Below are 22,867 nucleotides of genomic sequence, written 5' to 3'. Positions count from 1 at the left end.
TGTGGCCAAAGCCCTCTGCGAAACACACAGAGGCTCCTGGAGTCGGGCCATTGCCTCTTCTGTATGTAGAGCAGGAGTGGGAGGGGAGGTAGGCAACGAGGGGGGAGCGAGGGAGCGAGGGAGGGAGGGGTGGGGATGTTAAGAGGGGGTGGGAGCTGTCAAGGCTTTACTCTCAGGGTACTCAGTGAAGGAAAAAATAAGCCAGAGAATCTAGGATGCCTTCAGGTGTTAAAACATTTTTAGATTTTTAATCATTTCAAGTGGGGCTGCAGGATACAACAAACCGAATCGGAATTTGTAGGCTAAAAACGAAACGCAACGGATATTGTTTTGATTTCTTTAATTTTCTTTCATGTGAACTGCATCTCTGAAAACCTCACGTACCAAATCATGTGGCGTGATGTCCCATTTATGCCCCGTTAACGTCACATAATGGCTAATAAGATGTTTCCTCAGAGGAATAGAGATATCAGACTGCTCCGTCTAACGTACAGTTTTACACGATGGGAGATGCACTGGACAATTATCACAATGTTTAGGACACTTGTTTTTCATTAGAGCAGATAAGATGTAATGGAAATGCATTTAACATCAGGGAAGAACAAAGCGCTGTCCATAACATGAGCAGGGATCAAATGGCTTCAAATGCTGGTGCAAAGAGCAAAATCAACCCACTCTGTTTAGAAATGTAGAGACTCATGTGCTTTGTATCGATTGTCTGTGGTTAAATGATCTTCCCTCGCAGCTGTAAAGCCACAATACTCTGTCGAGGGACTCTAGATAAATTGGTAATGCATACAAAAGGCAGCACGGTGTCGCGGAAATATGCCTTGCTTTCAATTCATAAAATATTCCCTCAGTTCAGCAGAGGCTTAAGTGCCTTTTTCTACCATTACTGCCGCTTATGGTTCTGTCTTTTCTTGGAAGTTTCCAGAGGACGACCTGTATCAACAAGTTAATCCTGACGTCCACAAGTGGCCACAAAACCAAATGTTCTGTCTGACTGCGGGCGAAAAAAACAGGATTCGTACACAGGATTCGTCTCTTCTATCAATAACTATAGCAGCTATTACAGTGAATGAACTGCATTAAGGTCAGTAGACTATGTGCTAAAAAAAATGAATAAAAATGATAAAACGTGTGTTTTGACCTCAGCATGAATATTTTGTGGGACATTAAAAGATATCATCCTATGCGTCTCTGTCATATTTATGTACAGAACGTTTTATCATGTGATATGAATTTCCCTGCGAAGCATCCTGCATGAAATGCACGACACAAATCAACACTGACGTGACGAGATTCGACCCGATGAGCGTCTTCCTCCAGCCAATATTTACCTGTATCGAGTTCTCCTGCAGGTTGAGGTATCGCGTGTTGACTGATATGCTTTCGGGCACCTCCTCCAGGTTTTGCCTGGTGCAGATGACTCGGCTGGCCTGGTTGGAGCAGGTGCAGAGGGAGGGGCAGGAGGAGGCGGCTCCCACCAACTCCGGCCCAGGGAGGAGGAGCCGCAGTAGCAGCTGGGCCAATAGAAAGAGGAAGGGGGAAGGGCCGGGAAGGCAGGTCAGCGTGGCGATGCGCATGGCAACTGGGACATGACCCTGCTCTTTAATCCGAAGGTACAGGTGAGGTGACTCCACGCTGGTGGATCTGCGAGAAAAGGTTTGTTTTCCCTTTGGTCCTCCAGTGGCAATTTGTTCTTTCTAATTCTGCATCCTCTGAGATGTTTCCTGTCCTCTGTCGATCTCTGTGCTTTCTCCTCTTGTTTTTTGAACATAGAAATATGCAGATAAACAGATGTTATTCCCTCTTTTTTCCTCCTGTTGTCTGGGGATTTGACTGAGGCTTTTTGTGAAGTGAGAAGAACCCAGGAGTTACTGTGGAAGAACAAAAGAGAGGGAGACAAAGAGAGAGCAAATATTAAAGACAGAACACAGACTGCGCTTCGTGTTTTCACCAACAGAGAATGAAAAGAACAAATAAGAGGTAGACATCTACAGTATAGCTTATCATGGGAGGGACTGTCAAAAAAATCTTTGAGAAGCATTAGAACTTCTGTGTCACTGCTCATATCAAATCCCACATAATCCCCGAGCAGACATTTTGTCAGAAATCAAATCCTTACACCGAGGGCAGGTGGAAGCCGATTTCTGTAATTAACAGTTCGAGGAGGTGGTGCGGAAATATGGAAACAGGCAATCAAAAGTAGGCCAACAAGGTATTTCTGTCTTTGCAGGACTGCGTTAAGCATGCAAACATGAATTAATCAGAAATGCATACATTTTTAAAAAATTGGTACTGCTGTAAACAAATGAGCGCCATCACATGCAATCACACCGAATCAGCCCAGATATGAGGAGACTCCTGCAGAGCAGCTCAGAAAGGACAGTCTGCACGTCAGGTTAAGGCTGGAGAAAAGTGATCTGTGCACACCTTCAGAGTTCAGACAGGTGAATGAGCCATGAGTGCATGCAAGCTATCAGCAGCCACGTTAGCTTCATTTAACAGCTGCAAACAAACTATTCAGCAAATCTAATGTCAGTGTTGACAGCGAGCACGAGCTGATTTCCATTGCTTGCACTCAATAAAAAGTTTATTAATAATCACATTTTCCAAACAAATTCACTTTTAAAAGTAAACGTAATAACATGACAGGAGTTAAATAAACAGCAAGCTATCAAATTTGTGAGGCTTTGACAATTCATGTTCTCAACATTTTCACCCAAATGACTCAAACGATTAATTCATTGTTTAAACAGTCGTAGATTAATTGTCTGTTAGATAATTGGCTAATCATTTTAGCACTAATTAGGTTTTTAGGAGGTAAAGGACATAAGATATGTACAGAATAATATTGCACATACTTTGTACAACTTATAATCAATGCAGTCACTACAAATGGAGCTAAAAGGCCCGACTGTCGAGCCTTCAGACAAACTATAGTCTGCATTAATCAAAAGCTAAAACTCACGGCTCAAATACTGCGACTCTGTGTTTACAAAGCCTGAGACAATGTTGGATTTTACGGAGAATCCACACCCGGTGCAAATTAAGATAAAACTTATCAGGGAGATGATGGAAAATCCCTTCAAACGGCCTCTTCGGCGAACAAAGCGGCATCTACGCTGCGAGAGGAAGCAACAGGCTTCATGGGACAGGTGGTCTTCACTTTGAGAAGCATTAATAACACCGCTGGTGCGAGATAGCGGCTTCCAGCGATGGTCTCATTTGTTAAAAGCCAATTACACCAAGGTATAACAGTTAATACGACAAAGATATATCGATGTTTGATCCTGCGATTCTTAGCGGCTTCCAGTAAACTCTCATCAAAGCGAGTCTCCTTAAAAAGGCCTTAAAAACAATCCAGGAAGCTGAGACACTTCTTGCAGCGGCGGTGGGACTGAAATGTTAATTCCATTCCTGCACGAGCACAGCGTGGCATGCTCCAGGGGCTGGAGAATGGTGGCGAATGGCGCAGTCTACATTAACGCTAATAGATGACCAGCTTGAGTCAGGCTCCACCAGCCTGGAGAGCCACAGAGCCTCGCCTCCCTCCTGCAGGTTATTCAGACCTGAATAACCTTAATAAGGGCGTCCAGCAATCTAGATGTGGTTATTAATGATGATGGTTGTAATGATGAGACTTTGACACGCAAACTCATTTGACACGCCGAGCATCCTCACTTGGCACAGTAAGAAAGGAGACGGGGGGGTGGGGTGGGGGTGGGGGGGCAGAGAATGAGAAGGGGAGAAGGATTATTAATCTGATAGATGACTGTATGGCTGCAGGCAAAGAAGGGAATTATCAACACTACAGTAATAGATGAATACTGAACAGCTGCAGAGAGCGGAGAGAGAGAGAGAGAGAGAGAGAGAGAGAGAGAGAGAGAGAGAGAGAGAGAGAGAGAGAGAGAGAGATGGAGACAGATGGAGGGAAGGTTGAGTGAAAGCGATGATGAGGGATAAAGACCCAGAGAGAGGTATAAATAGTGGAAAGAGCAGAAAAGAGATCAGTAGTAAAAGAAAGATAAAAAAAAAAGTGGAAGAGGGAAAAGAAGAAGAGGCACATTAATATTAATAATCTCTCGCTCAGTGAGAGAGAGTGAGGGAGAAAGGGAGGAAGGAGGGGAGGCTCAATAGAGAGATGAATATAAAACAGACAGAGATGGAGGGGGGGGGGTGACAACACAGAGACGCATATAAAACAGAGAGCGACGGAGGGATGGAGGCAAGAGACAATACGGAGGGATGAATATGAAACAGGTGGAGACGCAGAGAGGCAGAGAGGAGAGGGTGGACGGGTGGGGGCGAGCTTGATCAATAACGCGTATGCAGTGGTTCAATGACATTAAAACACACACAAGGACGCTATGATAAATCATATCGGCAGCAGCATCTTTGGTCAGGCTCGGCAGGGCACCGGCGACGGTGCGACGGCAGCTGCAGCAACTGCAGCCGCAGCGCCGGGCAGCGACGCTCGGTCACCGGGGACGCCGGCTCACGCCGCCCCGCAACTGCTCCGCATCCGCATCCCGGCGCGCAGCGGTGGCGGCGCCGCGGATGAGGAGGCACTCGAGTGTTATTTTTGGAGCGCCTCTCACCTTTTTTATGTGTCTTAATTTCCAGCCACCTTTTCTTTTTGCTTGCCAGCGAGAACTGAGTGCCAGAGCTATTTCAGGTACCTGAGCTGAGCGGAAAAGGTGCAGTAAAACAGAGGGAGAGGAGAGCCGGTGGAGGCTGAGGTTAAGATGGTAGCTGAGGTGCTGGGAGGAGGAGGAGGAGGAGGTGGCGGTGAGCGGGAGTCCATGGAGGAGACTGAGACTAGTTGGAGCTGACAGCTGGTTAGAGGCTGCTTGATTGTATTCTGCCTCGCTGCTGTCACTACCCACATGTTTCTATAGTCTCTACCTGTAACTCTTCCTCCTCATCCTCCTTCCTCTATCCATCTCCCCTGATATCTACACCCATCTCTCACCTCCTTCTGTAAAAGTACAAACTCTCTTCTTCTCTTTTGCAAACTCATTCACCCCCCTCCCCCCCGGCGGCCTTACTACTACTTATTTCCTGGACCTCCACCCCCTCCTCACGGTGGTGTCCAGTGGCGGGGGTAAACGCTGCATTGACCTCGCAGTTTGATGAAAGATTAACCTGCTACAATGATGCATATTAACCCTTAACCCCCCTCACACACAAATACACACACACACACACACACACACACACACACACACACACACACACACACACACACACACACACTGCAGCTTCCTTTCCCCCTCTCGCTCGCTCTCTCTGCATTCAAATCTTAGCCAACAGAGTTACCATGGTTACCTATTCACCACAGTCTCCCACTCCGTCCAGCTGTATCCCACCAAGTCCACATCCACCCCTCTCCTCCGCCTCCTCCTCCCTCATTAGCACCCTATACACACTCCTATACAAACAGCACGGAGCAAACATGAGCGTGCATGACACCGACAGTCCCGAAACCACGAGGCTGGATTACAGCAGACGAGGCCGAAGACGACAACGATGATGATGATGATGCTGTGATCTGGAAGGATTTACGGTGAAAGAGCGCTTGCTTTAATTTTGGCCAAATGACAAGCAGCCATAAATCACCAGAGCAAAGGTCAGGGGCTTGCTTCCTGTGATTTAGCAGCACAAAGATAAGTAAACTGAAATTCTGTGGAGCAAAAAGAAATTAATACAAATTAAAGGACTTTACCTACACAACAAATCCTCTGGACTAAACAACAACATGCACAGTTTGCCCTTAAAGATGGCTGGTCATGGTTTGGGATGCTGCTTCCCTCTGTGATGCCGTCACCTGACTTCCTCTTTGGCTCCTGTTATAATTACTACAGCTGCTGGAAAGTAATACACGTCAGTTAGGGGCTGAAACTTAAATAATTAAATAGTGTTTTTAAAAGCTTTAAAGTGCCTCCTCGCTCAAAAATGGTGTTTTGCTAATTGTCCCTGCATTTGGACGCTTGAGCCTCGCTGTGCAGAGTGACGCATGTTTGGCACCAGAAGGCTGTTTTCATTCACCTGCTGACGGGGGAAAGAAAACGACCAGAAAACTCCAGAAAAACACCAACCCTGAAGAATCCAGAATCTGTGAAGACTGTTTAGATGACTTTTCCCCTTTTCAGTCATTTCTGTTCAGTCTGAGAATCAGTTATCGGAGGAAAACTCACGTTGCGCACTCCATCACAGCGGACATCAAGTCTGCATCCATGCAGCCGGTTACATTATCATTGATTTGCAATGCAATTTGAGCTCAGATTGATTTGAAAAGTCTGCACTGCTTGACCTCCCACCTCTGAACAGCAACGTGAAAATGAATGCAGAATCGATGCTCGATGCGATGGAAGCAAGCACGGCTGACGGGGAGTATAAATAAATGGAAAACAAAGAATTCTTGGAACAGTCAAATTTAGAAAACATAGAAATGCGGCTTGTAAAGGGTTAGCTGGGATGTTAAGTTTAAAACCTGGTCGCGGAGGAGCTAAAACCAGCAAAATGACTGGTCTTGTCCTTTAAGAAAAAGTTTAATTCATGCTTTTTCCCGCTTTAATCGTCAGCCCAGAATGTTCCCAGTCTTCCTCTTAGATTTCCCTCGAGCTTCAAAGAGTAGCTTCAAAGTTAAATAAAACATTTTCCCACACTGTTAGACAACATTACACATACAGTATTCTGTATATGTTGTATGAAAAATTGAAAATCCAGAGCATTTCTTAAAGATGAGCGATTCTGTCAATGTAAAATTCCACATGTCCCAGTTCACGCGCGCTGTGCTTTCCTGTAACTCAGCCTGACGTGTTGGATGTCTTCAGGATCTTGACAGGAATTTAAAATGAAGTTTTGTGCATGTGAGCGACGCTCGATTGCCCGGTATGCTCGCCCCGCCGGAGGCTCTGTGGAGTTGAAGAGGTTAAAAGACCCCCATGTTCCTGTTTCTTACGCTACTGCGATGGTGTATCCTGTGAGTTTTATCTCATAAAGATTTATGTCAGCCTCTAAAGGTTGGGTAATTGAGTTTGGATAATTTTACCCTCCACTACATCTCAACCTGTGACCACAGAGCCATGATTTAAGCGCGGAGGGTTGGGAAAAGAAGATTTCCCTTCTTCTTCCACCAGAAGCCAGCGATCATCAGTCGAGGATACCGACCATGACAGGACCGTGCAGCAGATGGTTCGATGCTAACTTTTCCAACTGACGCAAAGAGCGAGAGACAGGCGGAGAGATAACCAGAAACACGCTGACAGTGGAAGCGACAGGAGTGCGCCGCCGCTCTCCGGTGTCCTGTCTGCGCACCAGCGTGGAGGCCCATCAATAATGACTCGGCACACACCAAGATGGCAGCTCATGCAGCCGCGGGGAAAAAAGGGAGAAAAGCTCATCATGTCGGTTGTGTGCGGTGGGAATAGAGCCATGACCTTTCCTGATCGCAGTGACATCTCGGCAATGTGCCCGCGAGGCGTTAAGGCAGCGGAAAATCTGCTCTCACGCACCCCAATTTCTGAGACAAGGAAGTCGTTTAAAATAATAACCTAAGACAGATTTTCTCCCAAACAGCAGGAAGCGAGTCACCAGAAGTGCTGATGCTTCTGTTAAATCGGGGATGGCATGTGTCATGGCAGCTGCTGATGCAGTCAATTCACTGAATCAATTGAATCAATTTACCATTTATTAAAATTCAGTTTGTGGTATTCCACGTCTGATGTGATGGATATGATGAGGTTTTGGTGATCGATATCAATACTGATCAATGGCACCATGTGAAGCTCTTCATCTGGGCTGAATGAGCCCCAGAGAGCAGCTGGATTTTTCTAATTCTCTTATGTTTAGTGCAGACTTTTAGTGCCCCATGTTCTCCAGTAACGGCTGTTTCAGTGGCTTTACCGCCCTGAGAAAAATAAAATTCTGAGGGAAACTGGCTCCTTCGATCTCAACGCCATCAATACCGGCCTTAACAGACCACATAACAGTAACCAATAAAAAACCATTCAGAAACAATCTTGCAGAATTTGCAGCGCACGAGACGTCTGTAAACAGGAACGATGCTTGCGGTCTAATTGCTTACGACTGGCAGCGAGTTGGTATCGCGGGGTGATGAAGAGGGCAGGAGTAGGAACCCACATCCACCTCCTGCCTTGTTCCCTCCAACCCGTCTGTCTCCCACTTCAGTATGAATGCCAGCAGCGATGAGTGGATGTCTCCTGACTAACGGACACAGTCTTGGCACCTTGAGGCATCGCTAGGGGGCGAAGTCTCAGGGGAAAGCGAGCTCCTTGTGTCGAACAGAGGATCATCCCTTCTCACATTATGGGGGCTTGTTCCAACGGTTAATTCTACACACAATGCTAACGATAGAAGGTGAGCATCTTAAAAGAAAATGGAAATACTGACTCATTTTAAAGGAATTCAGCAAATGTGTTGAGTTATCAGAAGCTGCTTTCTGTGTTTAAAAGCTTGCCTTATCTCAAACTACAATAGCCCATTAAATGCTTAAACTGACAATAAACTGGCTTTTTACTGTTTAAGTTGATGGCTAAGCTGCTAACTCATTTGCACATCCATTAGCTTACATTTGGAGTCATGTTTCTGTCCACCTAGCGAATGTTAGTCCACGATTCTCTCTGTTTTATCTCTGTTTTGGTCTCCACCAACTCTTGAGAAAAAATATCTGGCTCTTTAGCTGATCCGCCAGTTTCTATTTTCACGTCTGTCTGCTGTTTGGTGCTGAGCAGGTAGTGCAGGAGAGCAGCGAGAGGAAGCCAAAAGAACCGAAACAATGAGCTGAAAGATGTCTGTAAATGTTGCTGAACAAATGACAGATACAGTATAAATACTGAAAGCAAAGCGACTGTTTAGTATTTAGCTAAAATGCTAAGCTATTGCAACAGTAGCACAAGTAGAGAGGAGTTTTAAAGTTAGCAAACTCACTCAATAATGTGTAATATTACCTGGAGTTTGCTAACACTGTAAGAGTAAGGCTGCAGCAGCAAAACCCCTGAGTGTGCTGAATGGAGCAGTGATGCGTTTTATTGCTCATTAATTCAACTTTTCTTTTGTAAGAGGAACAGTTTGTCATGTCTTCTGTCAAAAGTTGCACAGTGTCACTTTAAAGCTCCATAGATCTGAGGAGAGCTGCAGATTCAGGGGTTCATTCTCAGTGCCTTCGTCATCAAAAGTGACCCCTTTCACAAACAAGTGGCCGTGTGATCCAGCCCTGCTCTAAAATCTGGATTATAGTCGCTTTAAGTCTTAACATTTGTGTACTGAGCGTACTCACAGATCAGACCTCTCATCATGCTAAGAGCTAACTTTCTCTCAAAAACAGATTGATTGCTAAAGTGTTGCAACAGGCTCCAGACAGATGTTTTCAGATTCCTCATCATGTAAAAGTCGTTCGACAAGCAGACAAACGTCCTCAACCAGATCAGCTCCATCATAATTTCTTAAAGAGACTCAGATTTCCAAAGAGGCCGGACCCTCCAGTGAACCATATTTGAATACAAAGCGCCAAACCGAATCAGCCTCATCTCTCTGCTCCTTATTAGACGGGAGTATGACGGACCACAATACAATCAAGTAAGAGGCTGCGGCGAGGTCTTTCGCTTTCCCAGACGATCGTTTCCCCAGGCCTTCCCGGGCCGAGGCCGAGCCGCTCTATCACAAGTGTGATCTCCATGCTGCACAGCTCATAAGAAGCAGACAAATCTGGGATCTGATAAATCAGCGCTAATACGATACCCTCAGTGTCTGCTAGTTAACATAAAACAACCTCTAAATTTTCACTTGGCAGGCGCTTCTCGCTCAGCCTGCAGTATCTTGTTTGTCCCGACCGGGGGGAAAAAGCAGCTCATGCAGAATAACGTACAGTAAGCAAAGGCCGAACTAAATATAAACCGTGCAAGCTAAGCTACGAAAGCGCAGATTTAAAATAATAAAACGCATGTAGTCATGTCAGATAGTAATCCTGCCATAGAGACAGTTTCACCATAATCAGCCCATTATAATCCCATCCAGACCTTCCACAGTCTGCTACCAACCAGCGTTAATTTCCAGCCCAGGCTGCTCATCTCGCCTCATTTTTCCCTCACAGTCCTCCCGGTCCTGGTCCCAGGGTGGTCTATCACACTTAGGCTTACGCTCTTCAGAGGCACTTATAAACATTTAAAGCATGTGACTAACCGGCAGGCAAAATTGACTTTGGGATGAAAGGCCAGGGGGCTTTTAAAAAATGAAAAAGGGAAGTTCTGCATCAGGACACGGAAGTCCTGATTTAATGGAAAACAAAAAAAAAAGAAAAGAAGCCGAGTCACGCAGAGGGTTTTCTTTTAATGATGGAGGGGTCGAGGGGCGACGACAGAAGGTGCTTGTGAATGGCTCTTGAATGGGGAGAGATTGGGGGGGGGGGACGCCGCTGTGCTGTATTGTGCTGGGTGGGAGAGAGGAAGCACCACACCCCCCCACTTCCTCCCCTCTGTCTCCTCTGCCGGCCTCCTCCGCTGTGTTTGCCCTCCCACCCCCTGGCACTGAAAGGAAGCTGGACAAGCACTGGCCTTGCTGGTGAATGAAGCCCTGACGTCACTTGCCCACATACACACGCACGCACACGCACGCACACACACACACACACACACTGTAAGCAGCGTGACTAATAGCGTGCTAACGTCCTTTGTGTTGCTTCGGTTATACCTGATTCATGTCTGGCTCCCAGGGGAAGGAGCCCCCCAGGTTATTGAAATATTCAGAGCTGTTAGATGTTAGCACAGGTGAATCAATGATGCCGGTCGATAACTCCCCCCTCGACAGGGATTTAAGGACAGGGGCGTGTTATACCAGCACGCTACCAGATTCAGGTGAAAACACCACATTGTACCTCAGATTGATTTTTTCTTTCCTCCCTGATATTGCACGCAGTGATTCCCCCACAAGTATAGGTTTATGTAGACACATGCTTCAGTCTGCCTACCTTTGAGCTCAATCTGTGTTTGATAGCTGATATCATTAAGTGGCTGGCGCGCTGTAATGGGGCAAACTGGAGAATGGGAGTCGGGAGGAGGTGGTGAATTTGGTTTCAAGCGTGGCTCCTTTTTCTTACTGATGAAACAAGCCTGCAGTATAATCACCTGAAGGAGAGATACAGTATGTTTGTACGAGGGTGTGATGTTACACAGACAAACATGGCGCTGCCTTCATCTGCATCCGGAGACGAGTTTCACCGTGAGACACGCAGCTCGCCGAGCGCAGATGTGCAATATTTTCAATCCTCGTAAAAATACAGAATTCACGTCAAAGGACTTCTTCACACTTCAAAGTCACAATCAAATCGTTTGTCACTTTGCTGGACGATTATTCCAATTTAAGCCATCAACAAGCAGCACAAAGTACAAGTCTGCGTGTTTTCGCTGTGATTGGCCCCTTTAAATCTGGTTCAGTATCTAATTGTGAGTTTTTGATAATAAACTCGAAAGCATTTCCTTTCAGAATTTAGAATCTGAATTTTCAGGCTGAGGACAAAAACACTGTCGGGAACAAAAGCCGCAATTAACAGAAAACCGTGATTTTAAAAGAAGCAGAAGCTGCAAACTGGAGATTTTTTACCTCTAGATGTTTGTCAGAAGGATAAATTTGAAACTATTCATATTAGATTTGGTGAAAAGAGCAAAAGGCCAAAGCACATGTGACTGACTCTTTTAATGCAGATCCAGGAATTTTATGTGAGTAATTTTTGGGACATTTCAGTGTATTCCTCATGAGGTAACGACTTATTTAAATAACATACTGTACATCGCTCGTCGCTGTGTGTATTCTGATGTGGGTCAACGTGCAGATACAACATTTTCTGCAAACTGGTTGACAGACTGTGCAGCCTTGGCAGCCTTTAGCCAAATATTTTCACCGTTTTCATCCACTTCTGATCACAAACGTATGTTAAGATTCAGTTTTGGGTGAAAACATGTCAAATTACGGAAACAAGATCTTCTCAAAGTCCCACTAAAATTCTTCTAAATACCTGCATTATCATGGATTACAAGACGAACGCACACTCACCAGTGACAAACTTCAGCAGTGATTTCCTGCATAACGCCACCTACAGCACATGCAGTTATTTTTCTAGCATTGGCTTCATTACATCAGACTGTATGTGTCTGTAAATGTAACATATCAATAATGCAGTAAATGCACTTGTGATGTCTTTTAATGCTTTGTTACATTTAAGCTAATCTGTCATTTTGTGCTCCTCAAGCGAACATACAGAAGGTCAATTGAGCTTATGATTGCATGATAAAGTATTAATTAGAGAGAAACTCCTCCTCATTTCCTCCCTGTTTACTTATTAAGCTCCTTAATGTGATCTCATGACAGGCCACGCAGCCTCAGATGCTGCAACACTCTCACATTTTATTACAACAAACGCAGCTTTAGTTTGGTTATTGGCGCAACATCACAATAAGAGCTTATTTTTAGAAGACAGCACTACAGCCTGATGAGGTTTCTTAAACCAGAGCGTTCCACTTTTTAATCACCACTCATCCTTGTCAAATAGGATATACTGCAGCCCCCTCTGCACTGAATCCGTCTCCTACCTCGCCCTCCCACTCAAAATGTCCAAAGACGCGCCGCTGCTCTCATTAGGATGCAGGATGCAGAGAGAAGCCCTGATCTATTCAGAACTGCTCCTACAGGAGCGGGGACCTCCTCCCCTTCAGAAGGGGCCAAGAGCTGCAGATTAAAAGTCACCGTGTTCATCACCCTGCTAAAGCGCTTCCATTAACAGACATTACATTACCTACCCCACATGTTCAAATCCCTAACTGGGGGCTTCATACCACTTGTCATTACATGCTGGGATAAAAGTCTTTTTCATGTTAACATCTTCACATTCACTACGCCAGCTCTCCACTTCAAATAAAATCCAGTTATTAACTGTCCGTTCTGTGGCGCTGCCTGGTCGGGACGCCGATTTCCTGAACAATTAATCCGTATTTAAGGTTGTTAAGTGTGTTGATACACTCAGTTCCTGCATGCTGAGGGGGAAGCCGAAGCCAGCCGCTAATCAAAATGTCTCTCAGCCATTTACAGAGCAATGTAAACTGCACAGCTTTTGGGCTGCTCTGAAACCCTTTCCCAGTGTTTCTGAGCTGAGCGTCGGTTGCTCCCAGCTGTTTTGGAGAGGAGGACTTGGTTCAGCATTTCTGTGTTTCACGCTGCCCTCGCCTCCTTTTCCTCGCTCAGGAGAAAGAACGAGTGTGTGCGTCTGTGTGCGTGTGCGTCTGTGTGATGTCTTTCAGGAGGTCAGACCGTGGCATCTCTGACTCCACGCGATGTGTGTTTGGTGACATTTCTGTGATGGGGTCAGTCTGTGCTGCATTCATCGTGTGTATCTTATGAAAAAAGTTACTGTAATATATCTGAGTACAAGCTGCAGGACTTGTGAGCCGGGGAGGTTTCTTTAAAAACGTGCTCCCTCACACACCGGATTACATTCAGGTTCAAAGATAAAGGGAAGAAAAAGAGTCACAATTTGCTTAAAAACACAAATCTGGGATGACATGGGATGAATCTGTTGATGCATTAAAGTGATTGTTCTGCAGTCACTCTCTAATACTGAAGGATAACAGAACAGCTGGCTGTCGTCACATTATACTTTTAACAAAATATATATTTGCCTCTTCAGGTTGGATTTTGTGTTGCTGTTTGGCAGCAGGTCAGTGGTTTATGTTTTGAGGCCTTTAAAAATAAAACATGAATTGATAATAATGTCAGCAGATGGAAACCTGTAAAGCTGATTTTCACATCGTACTGAAATCGATGTGTTCGTTACATGGAGAATGTTTTTCTGCACCACAAAGAACACGGGGCTTGGCAATTAAAGCAATTACACATACGCCCACACGACGCCGGAAAATACAAATATTTGACTAAAATACATTGTTTGTCCAACGCCGGGTTTAATATTTAGCATTTCAGACTACAGTTCCACTTCTGGGAGTCTCTGGAGGAGCGTTTACAGTAAATATTTGATCCTTTGTAAGTGTTCATTTATTTGTAAAGCGTTTTTCCTTTTGCACTGCTGAGGGGGGTTTGCACGTTTCAGGTGGTGCAGAGCCCCGGGGTGTGCGCTCTTATTATTAAGTATGAAGCGAACAGTCGGAGGCTGGCGTGCTGCACATGCACATTCCAGGACACGGCTCACTGAGTCTGTAATTGGAGCAGGGAAGTCACTTCACCAACGCTGCTCGACAGCAGCGCTTTGGAATTAACAGGTGCTGTTTTCAAAGTTAGCATCAAGCCGAGTCTCTCAGTTACACACACACACACACACACACACACACACACACACACACACACACACACACTCCATCTCACCGCTCCACCTGAGCACCTTCCAAGTGCAAACACACCTGCTTGTAATGAGACTACGCAAGGTCATTACAAGTATTACTACTCAAGGTCAAGGTCAAGGTCACGGAGTTGTAGCCTCCCCTCAAAAAAAAGAACCGATGTGAGAGATGTTGAGAAGGGCAAACATTTAAAACAATCTTTTAAAGAGCAAAAATAGAAATAACATGAAAGCGATTCTGTGAAATGAGTAAAAGTGTATTTGAATATGACAACAATGCAGCTGGTTAACAATCGCCAAGGTGCAGGCTGAAACATCTGTGCACGCTCAGTTTAAAAAAAGAGAAGTGCAAAGACACTTGGATGATAATTTGCCGAAAAGGCTTAATGAACCGGTAACATAAGGCTGTGACGGAGTCAAACTGCTGTACATTGTCACGCTGTGGCATTTTGCACTGAATGGACGAGATAACATTAAAGAGAAGAAGAAGAAGTTGTGCAGCATCAGCAGTCCTCTCGGAGCACAGCGACAGATTTTAGCCCGTATCAGGGCTCAGTGCTTAACGAGGGTTTCAGATGAAAAAAGGAAACAAACATTCAGATGGTGTGGAGCAACATGTGGAGCAGAGGTGGATGCGCCTTAATTATGTGTCCATCTGTCTGTGCTCCATGACTACTCCAGACCTTACAGTCGGATGTACAAATGGCCGTTTTTCTCCAAACAAACAAACAAACAAACGGCTGGTGCGCGTGTGCATGCGTGCTAAGAAACGCTCTCCAGGCCTCCGTCCATTCAGGCCTCGCCCCGGCCTGCTCTATGACTGACACTCTGACTAACACACAGACAGATAAACACTCACATTGACAAACACGATAAGGCTCTGCCCACGAAGCACTGACACGGACTGACTGATGGACGTCTCCGTGTCTCTCGCAGGCGAGCGTCGAGCCAGCTACCCCAGAGAGGTGAGGGAGGGGGGAGAGAAGATTGTGGGGAGGGGGGGAAAAGGGAGGAGACGGTGTGCGGCGCCACAGTGATTACAAGGCAACGCGGATGCCGTCCACACCTGGGCTAACCGGCCACAGGATCCTCTCACACCTCAGTCTCACCCCATCACTCACACCTTTCCATCACTCCGTCTCCTTTCCACCCCTCTCCTCTTTAAACCTCCCCATCCCTCCTCCCTCCCTCCTCCATCCCTTTTCTACACCTAAGGCATGTTTATTTCCACACCTCACCTCCTCTGCTGATTTCTCCACCCTTCTCCCTCTGCAGGTTCTTCTCTCCTCCCCCCTCTCTCCCTCTCTCTCTCCCACGCTGAGCGAAATGGAAGCTCTCACAGAGACCTGAGGTTGCCATAGTAACCTGCCATAGTAACCACTCACCATCTCGCGTGTCTCCGTCACGTCGGCGGGGGCGCGGGGCGTCCGCGGCCCTGCAGCTCCCAAAGCGGGGCTCCGGCTCAGTAAACCCTGCGGAGTGATGGAAAAGTCCCCAAATCTGCTTTCACCTGACAAAACTTCTACGTGACAACATTAGTGAGGCAGCCAGTGACTGATAGCTGACAAACAGCTGATACCTGCAGGTCAGCGATGTATTATTAGACACAGGTCATCGCAGGCAGGAAAACTGTCTGTGAACGCTCCAAATAGGCTTTTAATGTTCCCAACTTTTAATGCAACCATTTTAACAAAAAGATCAAATTAGGCCTCACTTGAGCTTCAGGGATGGAAAACAGCAGCCTGCATCTTCCCAAACCAATTAAGAGCCATTGTTGCTCTCCTCCACGCAGGGAAATTTGAGCCTGAACGCCTCACCGCACCACCCAACCCAACGCCACCACAAGAGAAAAGTGCAAGGGGGGCAAAATATATAAATAAACTAGTACAACTGAGTCAACACTCTACACGTACCGCGCAGAGTCTGGGGAGTGGGAAAACAAACCGGGAAGGCATGCACAGGTTCACGTGATGGCACTGAGAGTGATCGTCCTAACCGCACGCGAACCGGATTTATCACGGAGCTCCGCTAACTGGCTCCTCTGTGGGCGCTGGGGGCCTCCGGGGACCCCCACCACCGCCCACTTCTGGAGCCATCATCTCACCGTGACATCAGCACTGCCCCCCCACCCGACCCACTGCTCCCACCTCCCTAAGAATATGACAACCTCCAACCACGTCCAAAAAGACGTCTGATTACGCGTCATCCTGTGCGACAGCGCGCCCACGCGCCTCTCCAGGCGTCTCATCGTGATCTCAGAGCGCCTGGAAACCAAAACCTGTCTGTGTCACGCTTGAATCACAAGGAGTGAAAAAAAACACACACAGAGAGATAAAAATAAATAAATAAAAAAAAAAGCATCACAGTTTGGTCATCAGGGTTATAATTTCATGTTTACTGCTTCTGCTGCCATCCACATCATCAATATTTATACTGTCATCATCATCATCGGCATCAGTATGCCACTACTGTTGTGCCTCCAGCCGGCGCAGCCAGTCAGCGAGGCAGACAGAGGAAAGGCCCAGCCTGACTCTGCAATGCTGTATTGAGCTCTTATGCCGTCACTGACCCGAAACAAACTCCCCCAAGACTCTGCGCCTGGACGCAGCCAAGCCGGCGGTAGCTGCAAAGCATGGTGGTCACTGAGGCCTGGCCGCCTTCATTAGCCAATCACATTTAGAAATACTTAATCTAACCAGGAGAAGATAATATCGCCTCTCTTAGGGCTGACCCTCTCTCTGGCCGGCTCCTTTCAAACCGAACCGCGTCCTGGCTGCGTCACACCTCCTGCGATGACTCGCCGCTTTTGACCATCTTCACTAACACGTGAGTTGGCCGACGGCTCTCCCACGACGCATTCACGAACCTCCGAGGAGGGAGGAGAGAGGAGCCGCCTCAGTCCATCTCTCAGGCACCCTCTCCACTGTAGGTCATGATGAGAATATATTCCTCAGGGGAAATCTCACCATTTCTAATTATGTCAGTTCAATGGATTATAGCATTCATTTTGTGTCATTAACCATTGCTATTCTCCCCACTATTATTCAATAATTAATGCCCCGACAGTCATCATGATCCCCGAAGGGCCAACACCCAGGCCTGGACGGGAGACTCAATCAAACCAATCGCGGCTAATTATATCCACCATCAGAGGCAGCGTAGCATTTCTTCCGTGGATGGGTCAGCGCGCACGCACTCCCAGCCCCGCGGTTACTGAGACTCAAACTGTGCTATATCATGCGCAAAAATAGAATGTCAGATCTGCGCGGCCGGGTTCAGGCGCGGCGTGGGCACGTGGCGACCGGCAGGGACGTGTGTGATATGATCCCTGCGTCTCAGACGGGGGCGCGTGCTGCATTATTAAGAGACAGCCGCGGGCTGTCACCCCACGATTCTCGGCCTCTCGCGGCTGATCAGCCACTCTGCTCCTCAGCCTTCAACCTGTGTGCATCAGCAAGTCGCGCAGCCATCAATCAGTGACACCTGCGCCCTATGAAGAGATCAGCGACCAGCTTGGCCTGATTAGAGCAGCTTTGGTGTCATCTATAATCTCAGCGTCTCTGCCGCTCTGTGCGTGCGCGGAAATGAGCGTATGTGCATCAACGCGTGCGCATGCACAGACGCGCACTCACACACAGCAAATTTAGGGCAACAGTTACTCTGTTTGCATCCTAATGTAGCAGCAGAGACGTCCCTCAGAATTAATGCAGTCCTTTGTCCTCTTATGTACAGTGAGAGGACGAGGAAAGGCAAAGTTAACCAGATTGAAAGCATCCGGCTTCGTTTGAGAGGCTCGTTGACATTGGGCAATATTTGGCGGGGGGGGGGGTCATTTATATGCTGGACTCCGCCTGCGCCCTTTCCCACCTTGTGTGTTTGTTTTTGTGAGGATTTGCTGTGACTTCTCCACATCTCCTCAGGAAATAATCCGCAATGGCTCCACAATTCCGGCGGCGTTGGAGTAAGGGGGGGGGGGGGGGGGGGGGGAGCATTAGTTCAAAGTCACACCTTCCCTCTAGGCCAGGTGTGCAGGTGTAATTTACCATGTCCCTGTTAACCTGCTTGCTTGTTTTCATCAAGCTCATCGGCCATGCATAAGTGGTGTGCCTCGGAAATTAAAGAGCAGCCTGGCCTGATTCCTAAAATGACTGAAATCGCTCAGCCGGTGCTTAATTTGCGACGGGGGGGTGGGGGGGTGAGAGCTTGGTTTGTAGGACACATGTGCGTGCTGTATGTTTAGAAACTAACTGTTAAATTAGCACAATGACCACTGCATTTAAAAGTTGTCAGACTGATGAAAAAGTTCAGCACATCGTGTTTTCCTTCTGCAGCAGCTGAGCGATAAAACTGTGTTCATTGTGAAACGCTTGCTGGAGGATTTCAGCTTTCTCACACTGCAACGTTAAACCTGCAGAAACGTCTTTCCTTTAATGGACCACAGTGTGGAGCCTGAAGCCACCGGTCTCCATGTGGAGCCTGTTACAGGTGCAGAATCCTTAAAGGGGGCTGAACTGTATAAAACATCCCACCTGCATCCCATTAGCTCATCTGTGTTAACCTTTCCTGGTGAATCCGCTTTTAATATCGTGCATATATCAGATGGAGATGCGTCCTGACATGATCCTTCGGGAAAGAAAAGGCCGTCTGACCCAGCTGTGCAGGCTTCCAGGCCTCCCTCCTTCAGTACAGCCTGTCCCTGAATGTCTGTGCCACCAAATTCCCAGGATTGAACCCTGCTGGAATTCAAACCTCCCATCCATAAAATCACATCACAGACGCTGAATCGACCGCTTTGGTGTTTTCGTTTGAGTGGCCACACTCTCATAAATGGCCGCCTTGGCCCATTTGGAATTGGCTTCAACACCGGCGAGTGGGTGGAGGGCAGCGACCAAGTTCAGGACGCACAAATTCCGCTGACATTTTGGCCTCGCTTTTGCAGCAGTGAAACGTCTTGATGTTGTGAAGTGCTGCCCTGAGCTGGAGGACCTCGCCGTTAAACGTGATGTCATGTGACAAGCCTCTCATGAGGCCCTCGCAGTGGCTGGTGCCGCTGTGCGCAGTTCGTGCTCAGCCGGGGAAAGAAGCCCCCGCTGCCTCACTGTTGAACATAAAGCCCACAGTGTGATTGGATAAAATGCATACTTTTACAGCCAACATAAAAACTTACCGTCCTCTTAAAGTTTAACGTCTGTGGGCTTATTTTGGATCTAATGGAAAGAACAGGCTGCGGAGCGAGGGCTCATAAATGGTATGTGTCATGGTCATCCGCTGACGGTGGAGCCACGATGGCGCAGAAGTTTACAGGTACTGTAACAAGCATTAAATCTAATACGGGTGCATGAATAAAAATCACAGGACATAAAATGCAAGCAGCAAAACAGTGGTGCTTAATCGGCCTGTGAGGGTAACAAAAAAATTAAACGGCAGCAGCCATTCCTCCTCCAGAAACCGCTTTAAATCCCCCCTCAGCTTCCTTCCTCTCATGCAAACACTCGCCGCGCTGGGAGGCTTGGAGGAGGCTCTCAGTGCATCACCCCCACATCCCTCCATGTTGGAGCCCATACACCCCCCTCCTCCTTGTCTAATCCTGCCCCAGTGCCCCACTTCACCTTCCAACACCCCATTAATAACTTATTCTCTCTATCATAAAACTCAGGAGATCATCCAGCTGGTCCACAGCACACACTGCCAGCAGCCTCCTCCCGACATCCCAGCCCGCTCGGATTTCTCTGAAACACTGCACATTAGCATTTAAATCCTCTCATAACCGTATCATTGTGTTGCAGATAGAGGCAGTAGATCTTCATTCATCAGTCCTAATCTATCCGCTCCTTGTTCTCAGCCGGAGGGGCCCCAGGCTCTGACTCAGAGCTTAACCCACCGCGCATAAGCCGCAAGGTGCCTGCGCATTTTCATCCGAATCTGGGGTCATCAGCGGGGGCCAGCGAGGGTAACTGAACCCCAACACAAAGATTAACACTGGAAAATGGTCCGATTAGGCAGGTTTAATTGAGTATATTTGAGTGAAAGCTGCGCGTTAACCGGATCAAATATTAAGCCCTGTCAACAGCTCGCGCTACAGTGGATGCTGCTCTTATTGCCAAGGTTAGACTGAGCTGACAAAAAGACTGAAGCCAAGCTGAGGATGGAAAGTTTGAATTGTTCGTATGGACCCTGTCAAGTGATGCAAATCTCCCCAAACCCCTCTCTCTCTCTCACACACACACACACACGCACGCACACACGCACACACAAGCGCGCCTGTCTCGTCATACATGTAGGATAATTCCTGGATATCAGCCACCTTTAGCGCCGTGCAGTCAGCGAGGAGGCCGACACCGGATTACACGGGAGGGCGGTTCACACATCACATCAGGTCATGAATGCGGATTTCCATTCCAACGCATTAGTAGTTTGTTGCGCGTGGAGGAAATGCACAAACTGTGCGGGCGCGCGCGCGCACACAAACACACAGCAGACAAACAACGGAACGGGAGCGCATGCATGTGCATCCCGGCAGTGTGAATGTCACCGACAGATCCAGCGAGTGACGGGAGACTCACCTTCATTTAATGACGCTGCGATCAAGTCCTGAAACGCGTCCCGCTCCGCACGCGCTGGTCGGGTACTCCGAGAGCTCTCACCTTCCCTCAAATAACAGCGTATTCCACTGCAGAGCCGCCGCCGACGCTGTCTTCTTCTCCTCTCCCTCCTCTCCCTCTCTCCTCTGTCTCCCTCACTGTTTCTCCTCTCTCTCTCTCTCTCTCTCTCTCTCTCTCTCTCTCTCTCTCTCTCTCTCTCTCTCTCTCTCTCTCTCTCTCTCTCTCTCTCTCTCTCTCTCTTTCTCTCTCTCTCTCAGATTGATTCACCCTTTTCAAGTGCTGCGCTGCCACCGCTGGTAATGAGAATTGTCTCAGAAATCTTCAGGTGGATGGAACCACTGGCCGACGGTGAGGGGACGTTACACGCTGCTGCTGCTGCTGCTGCTGGGACTCTGAATATGGAACTTTATTTTTTCACTCAACATTTATTTTATTTTTTTATGTGAAAATATTACAATGACTACTGTTGCGATCTGCAGACACGCCACGCACGCTGCAAGCACGAGCCAGACATCCCATGGCAAAGCTTAAATATTAACAACCATCAGATGACACGATGAACAAATGCATCCACTACAACACTAATCATCTTCCTCGTGTAATCAGATGAACCTGCACTTCTCTTCAGCGCTGCACTTTTGCGTGTTTTATCGTCTCTCCAGAGGCGCACGCACGTGTGTCCTTATGGTCATATAATCTCTATAATATGATGATGGTGGTGTTTACAGCTTGTTACAGGGAACGTTTGCTGCTTGTCCGGTTCCCTTGGCAACGCTCAAGCACACAGTGCCGAGCCCCACCTGTACAGCACTGCCTCACTGGATGTGAGTCCTGCCTGCCACTGCAGCTCCCGTCATGCATACAGCATGTATGCAGGTGTAGTGATGGACACGCCGGTGGAGGAGTCAGAGCACAGAGGATCGTCTGTGCGATTATTTTTCCAGAAGCCAAATTCTTCTCTCAAGGATGTGAGAAATTCTGTGATTGATCTGATGTGAGAGCAGTTTAGCAGAGACTCTCTAGGGATGGGGGGGTGGGAGTGAGGTGAGGTTTAAGGTCAGGTTAAGGTTACAGGTCGGATCAGGGTTGAGCTGTCAATCACCTCAGCAGGATATTAACATGAGGATGTATGTGAGTGGGTGGGTGGGTGTCCATCAGATAGCAGAGGGAAAGAGGGAGGGAGGTGGCGGGAGTGTGTGTGTGTGTGTGTGTGTGTTCAGATGGGTGATTAGTGCTGGATTGATAACGTTCTATATCGAGACTCAGAGGATCGCTCTTTCCCACATCCTTGCACCTCAACACCAGCTCTCCATCACTGGCACGTGTTCTCGCACACACTCCTCACACGTGTCTTCCTTTCAGCTCTACTCCATCACACACACACAGCAGCATGATTTTTTTTTTGGGGGGGGGCAAGGCAGTGGCTGACCCCTGTATATTTAGCCCGGATGCAGCAACAGGGTGGCCAACCTGTTTCTCTCTTATTAAACGTTGCTTGCTGCACACTCTGCCGCCCTTTCCCACTTGATGCACTGTATGTTCTCGCTCACTTGACCCCCCCACTCCGCAGTGAGGGTCTGGCGGCGTCCACAGTCTGTCCCAGTCCTCAGTAATTCCAACAACAACGACTCTCGCTCAGTGCTTTTGCATTGCGTCGCTCCTCTTTCCCCTCCCCTGCTGCCTTCCTGCCTCCCTCCCTCCTTCCCTCTCTCTCTCTCTCTCTATTAAATTTCCAGTCACACAACAGTGCAGTGGATATCCCTCCCTCTCTCTAACTCTCACACACTCTCCACCTCCCTCCCCCCTCCCTCCCTCTCTCACACATACATACCTCAGTAGTCTGTGGAGGTGTTGTCGTCGTCCTGGATCTCTCCCTATCGCTCGCTCTTGATATTGA

The 22,867-nt window shown here is 47.6% G+C and overlaps 1 protein-coding gene across 1 annotated transcript in view; it reads right to left on the bottom strand.

Moving 5' to 3' along the window:
• Positions 1-21,189, bottom strand: part of lrrc4ba (leucine rich repeat containing 4Ba) — a 32,767-nt gene extending 11,578 nt beyond the window's left edge. The window contains exons 1-2 of the mRNA XM_070981482.1: positions 20,932-21,189; positions 1,341-1,880 (exon numbers count right to left, since the gene is read on the bottom strand). Of these exons, the coding sequence (XP_070837583.1) occupies positions 1,341-1,586 (246 nt within the window). The 5' untranslated portion in view covers positions 1,587-1,880; positions 20,932-21,189. The remainder of the gene's footprint in view (positions 1-1,340; positions 1,881-20,931) is intronic.
• Positions 21,190-22,867: the final 1,678 nt, after the last annotated feature.

This window comes from Chaetodon trifascialis, chromosome 15 (assembly GCF_039877785.1).
Source record: "Chaetodon trifascialis isolate fChaTrf1 chromosome 15, fChaTrf1.hap1, whole genome shotgun sequence".
In the NCBI taxonomy this organism is placed as follows: Eukaryota; Metazoa; Chordata; class Actinopteri; order Chaetodontiformes; family Chaetodontidae; genus Chaetodon; species Chaetodon trifascialis.
Note: the sequence above shows the minus strand (reverse complement) of the source record. Positions and strands in the feature narration are given on the sequence as shown.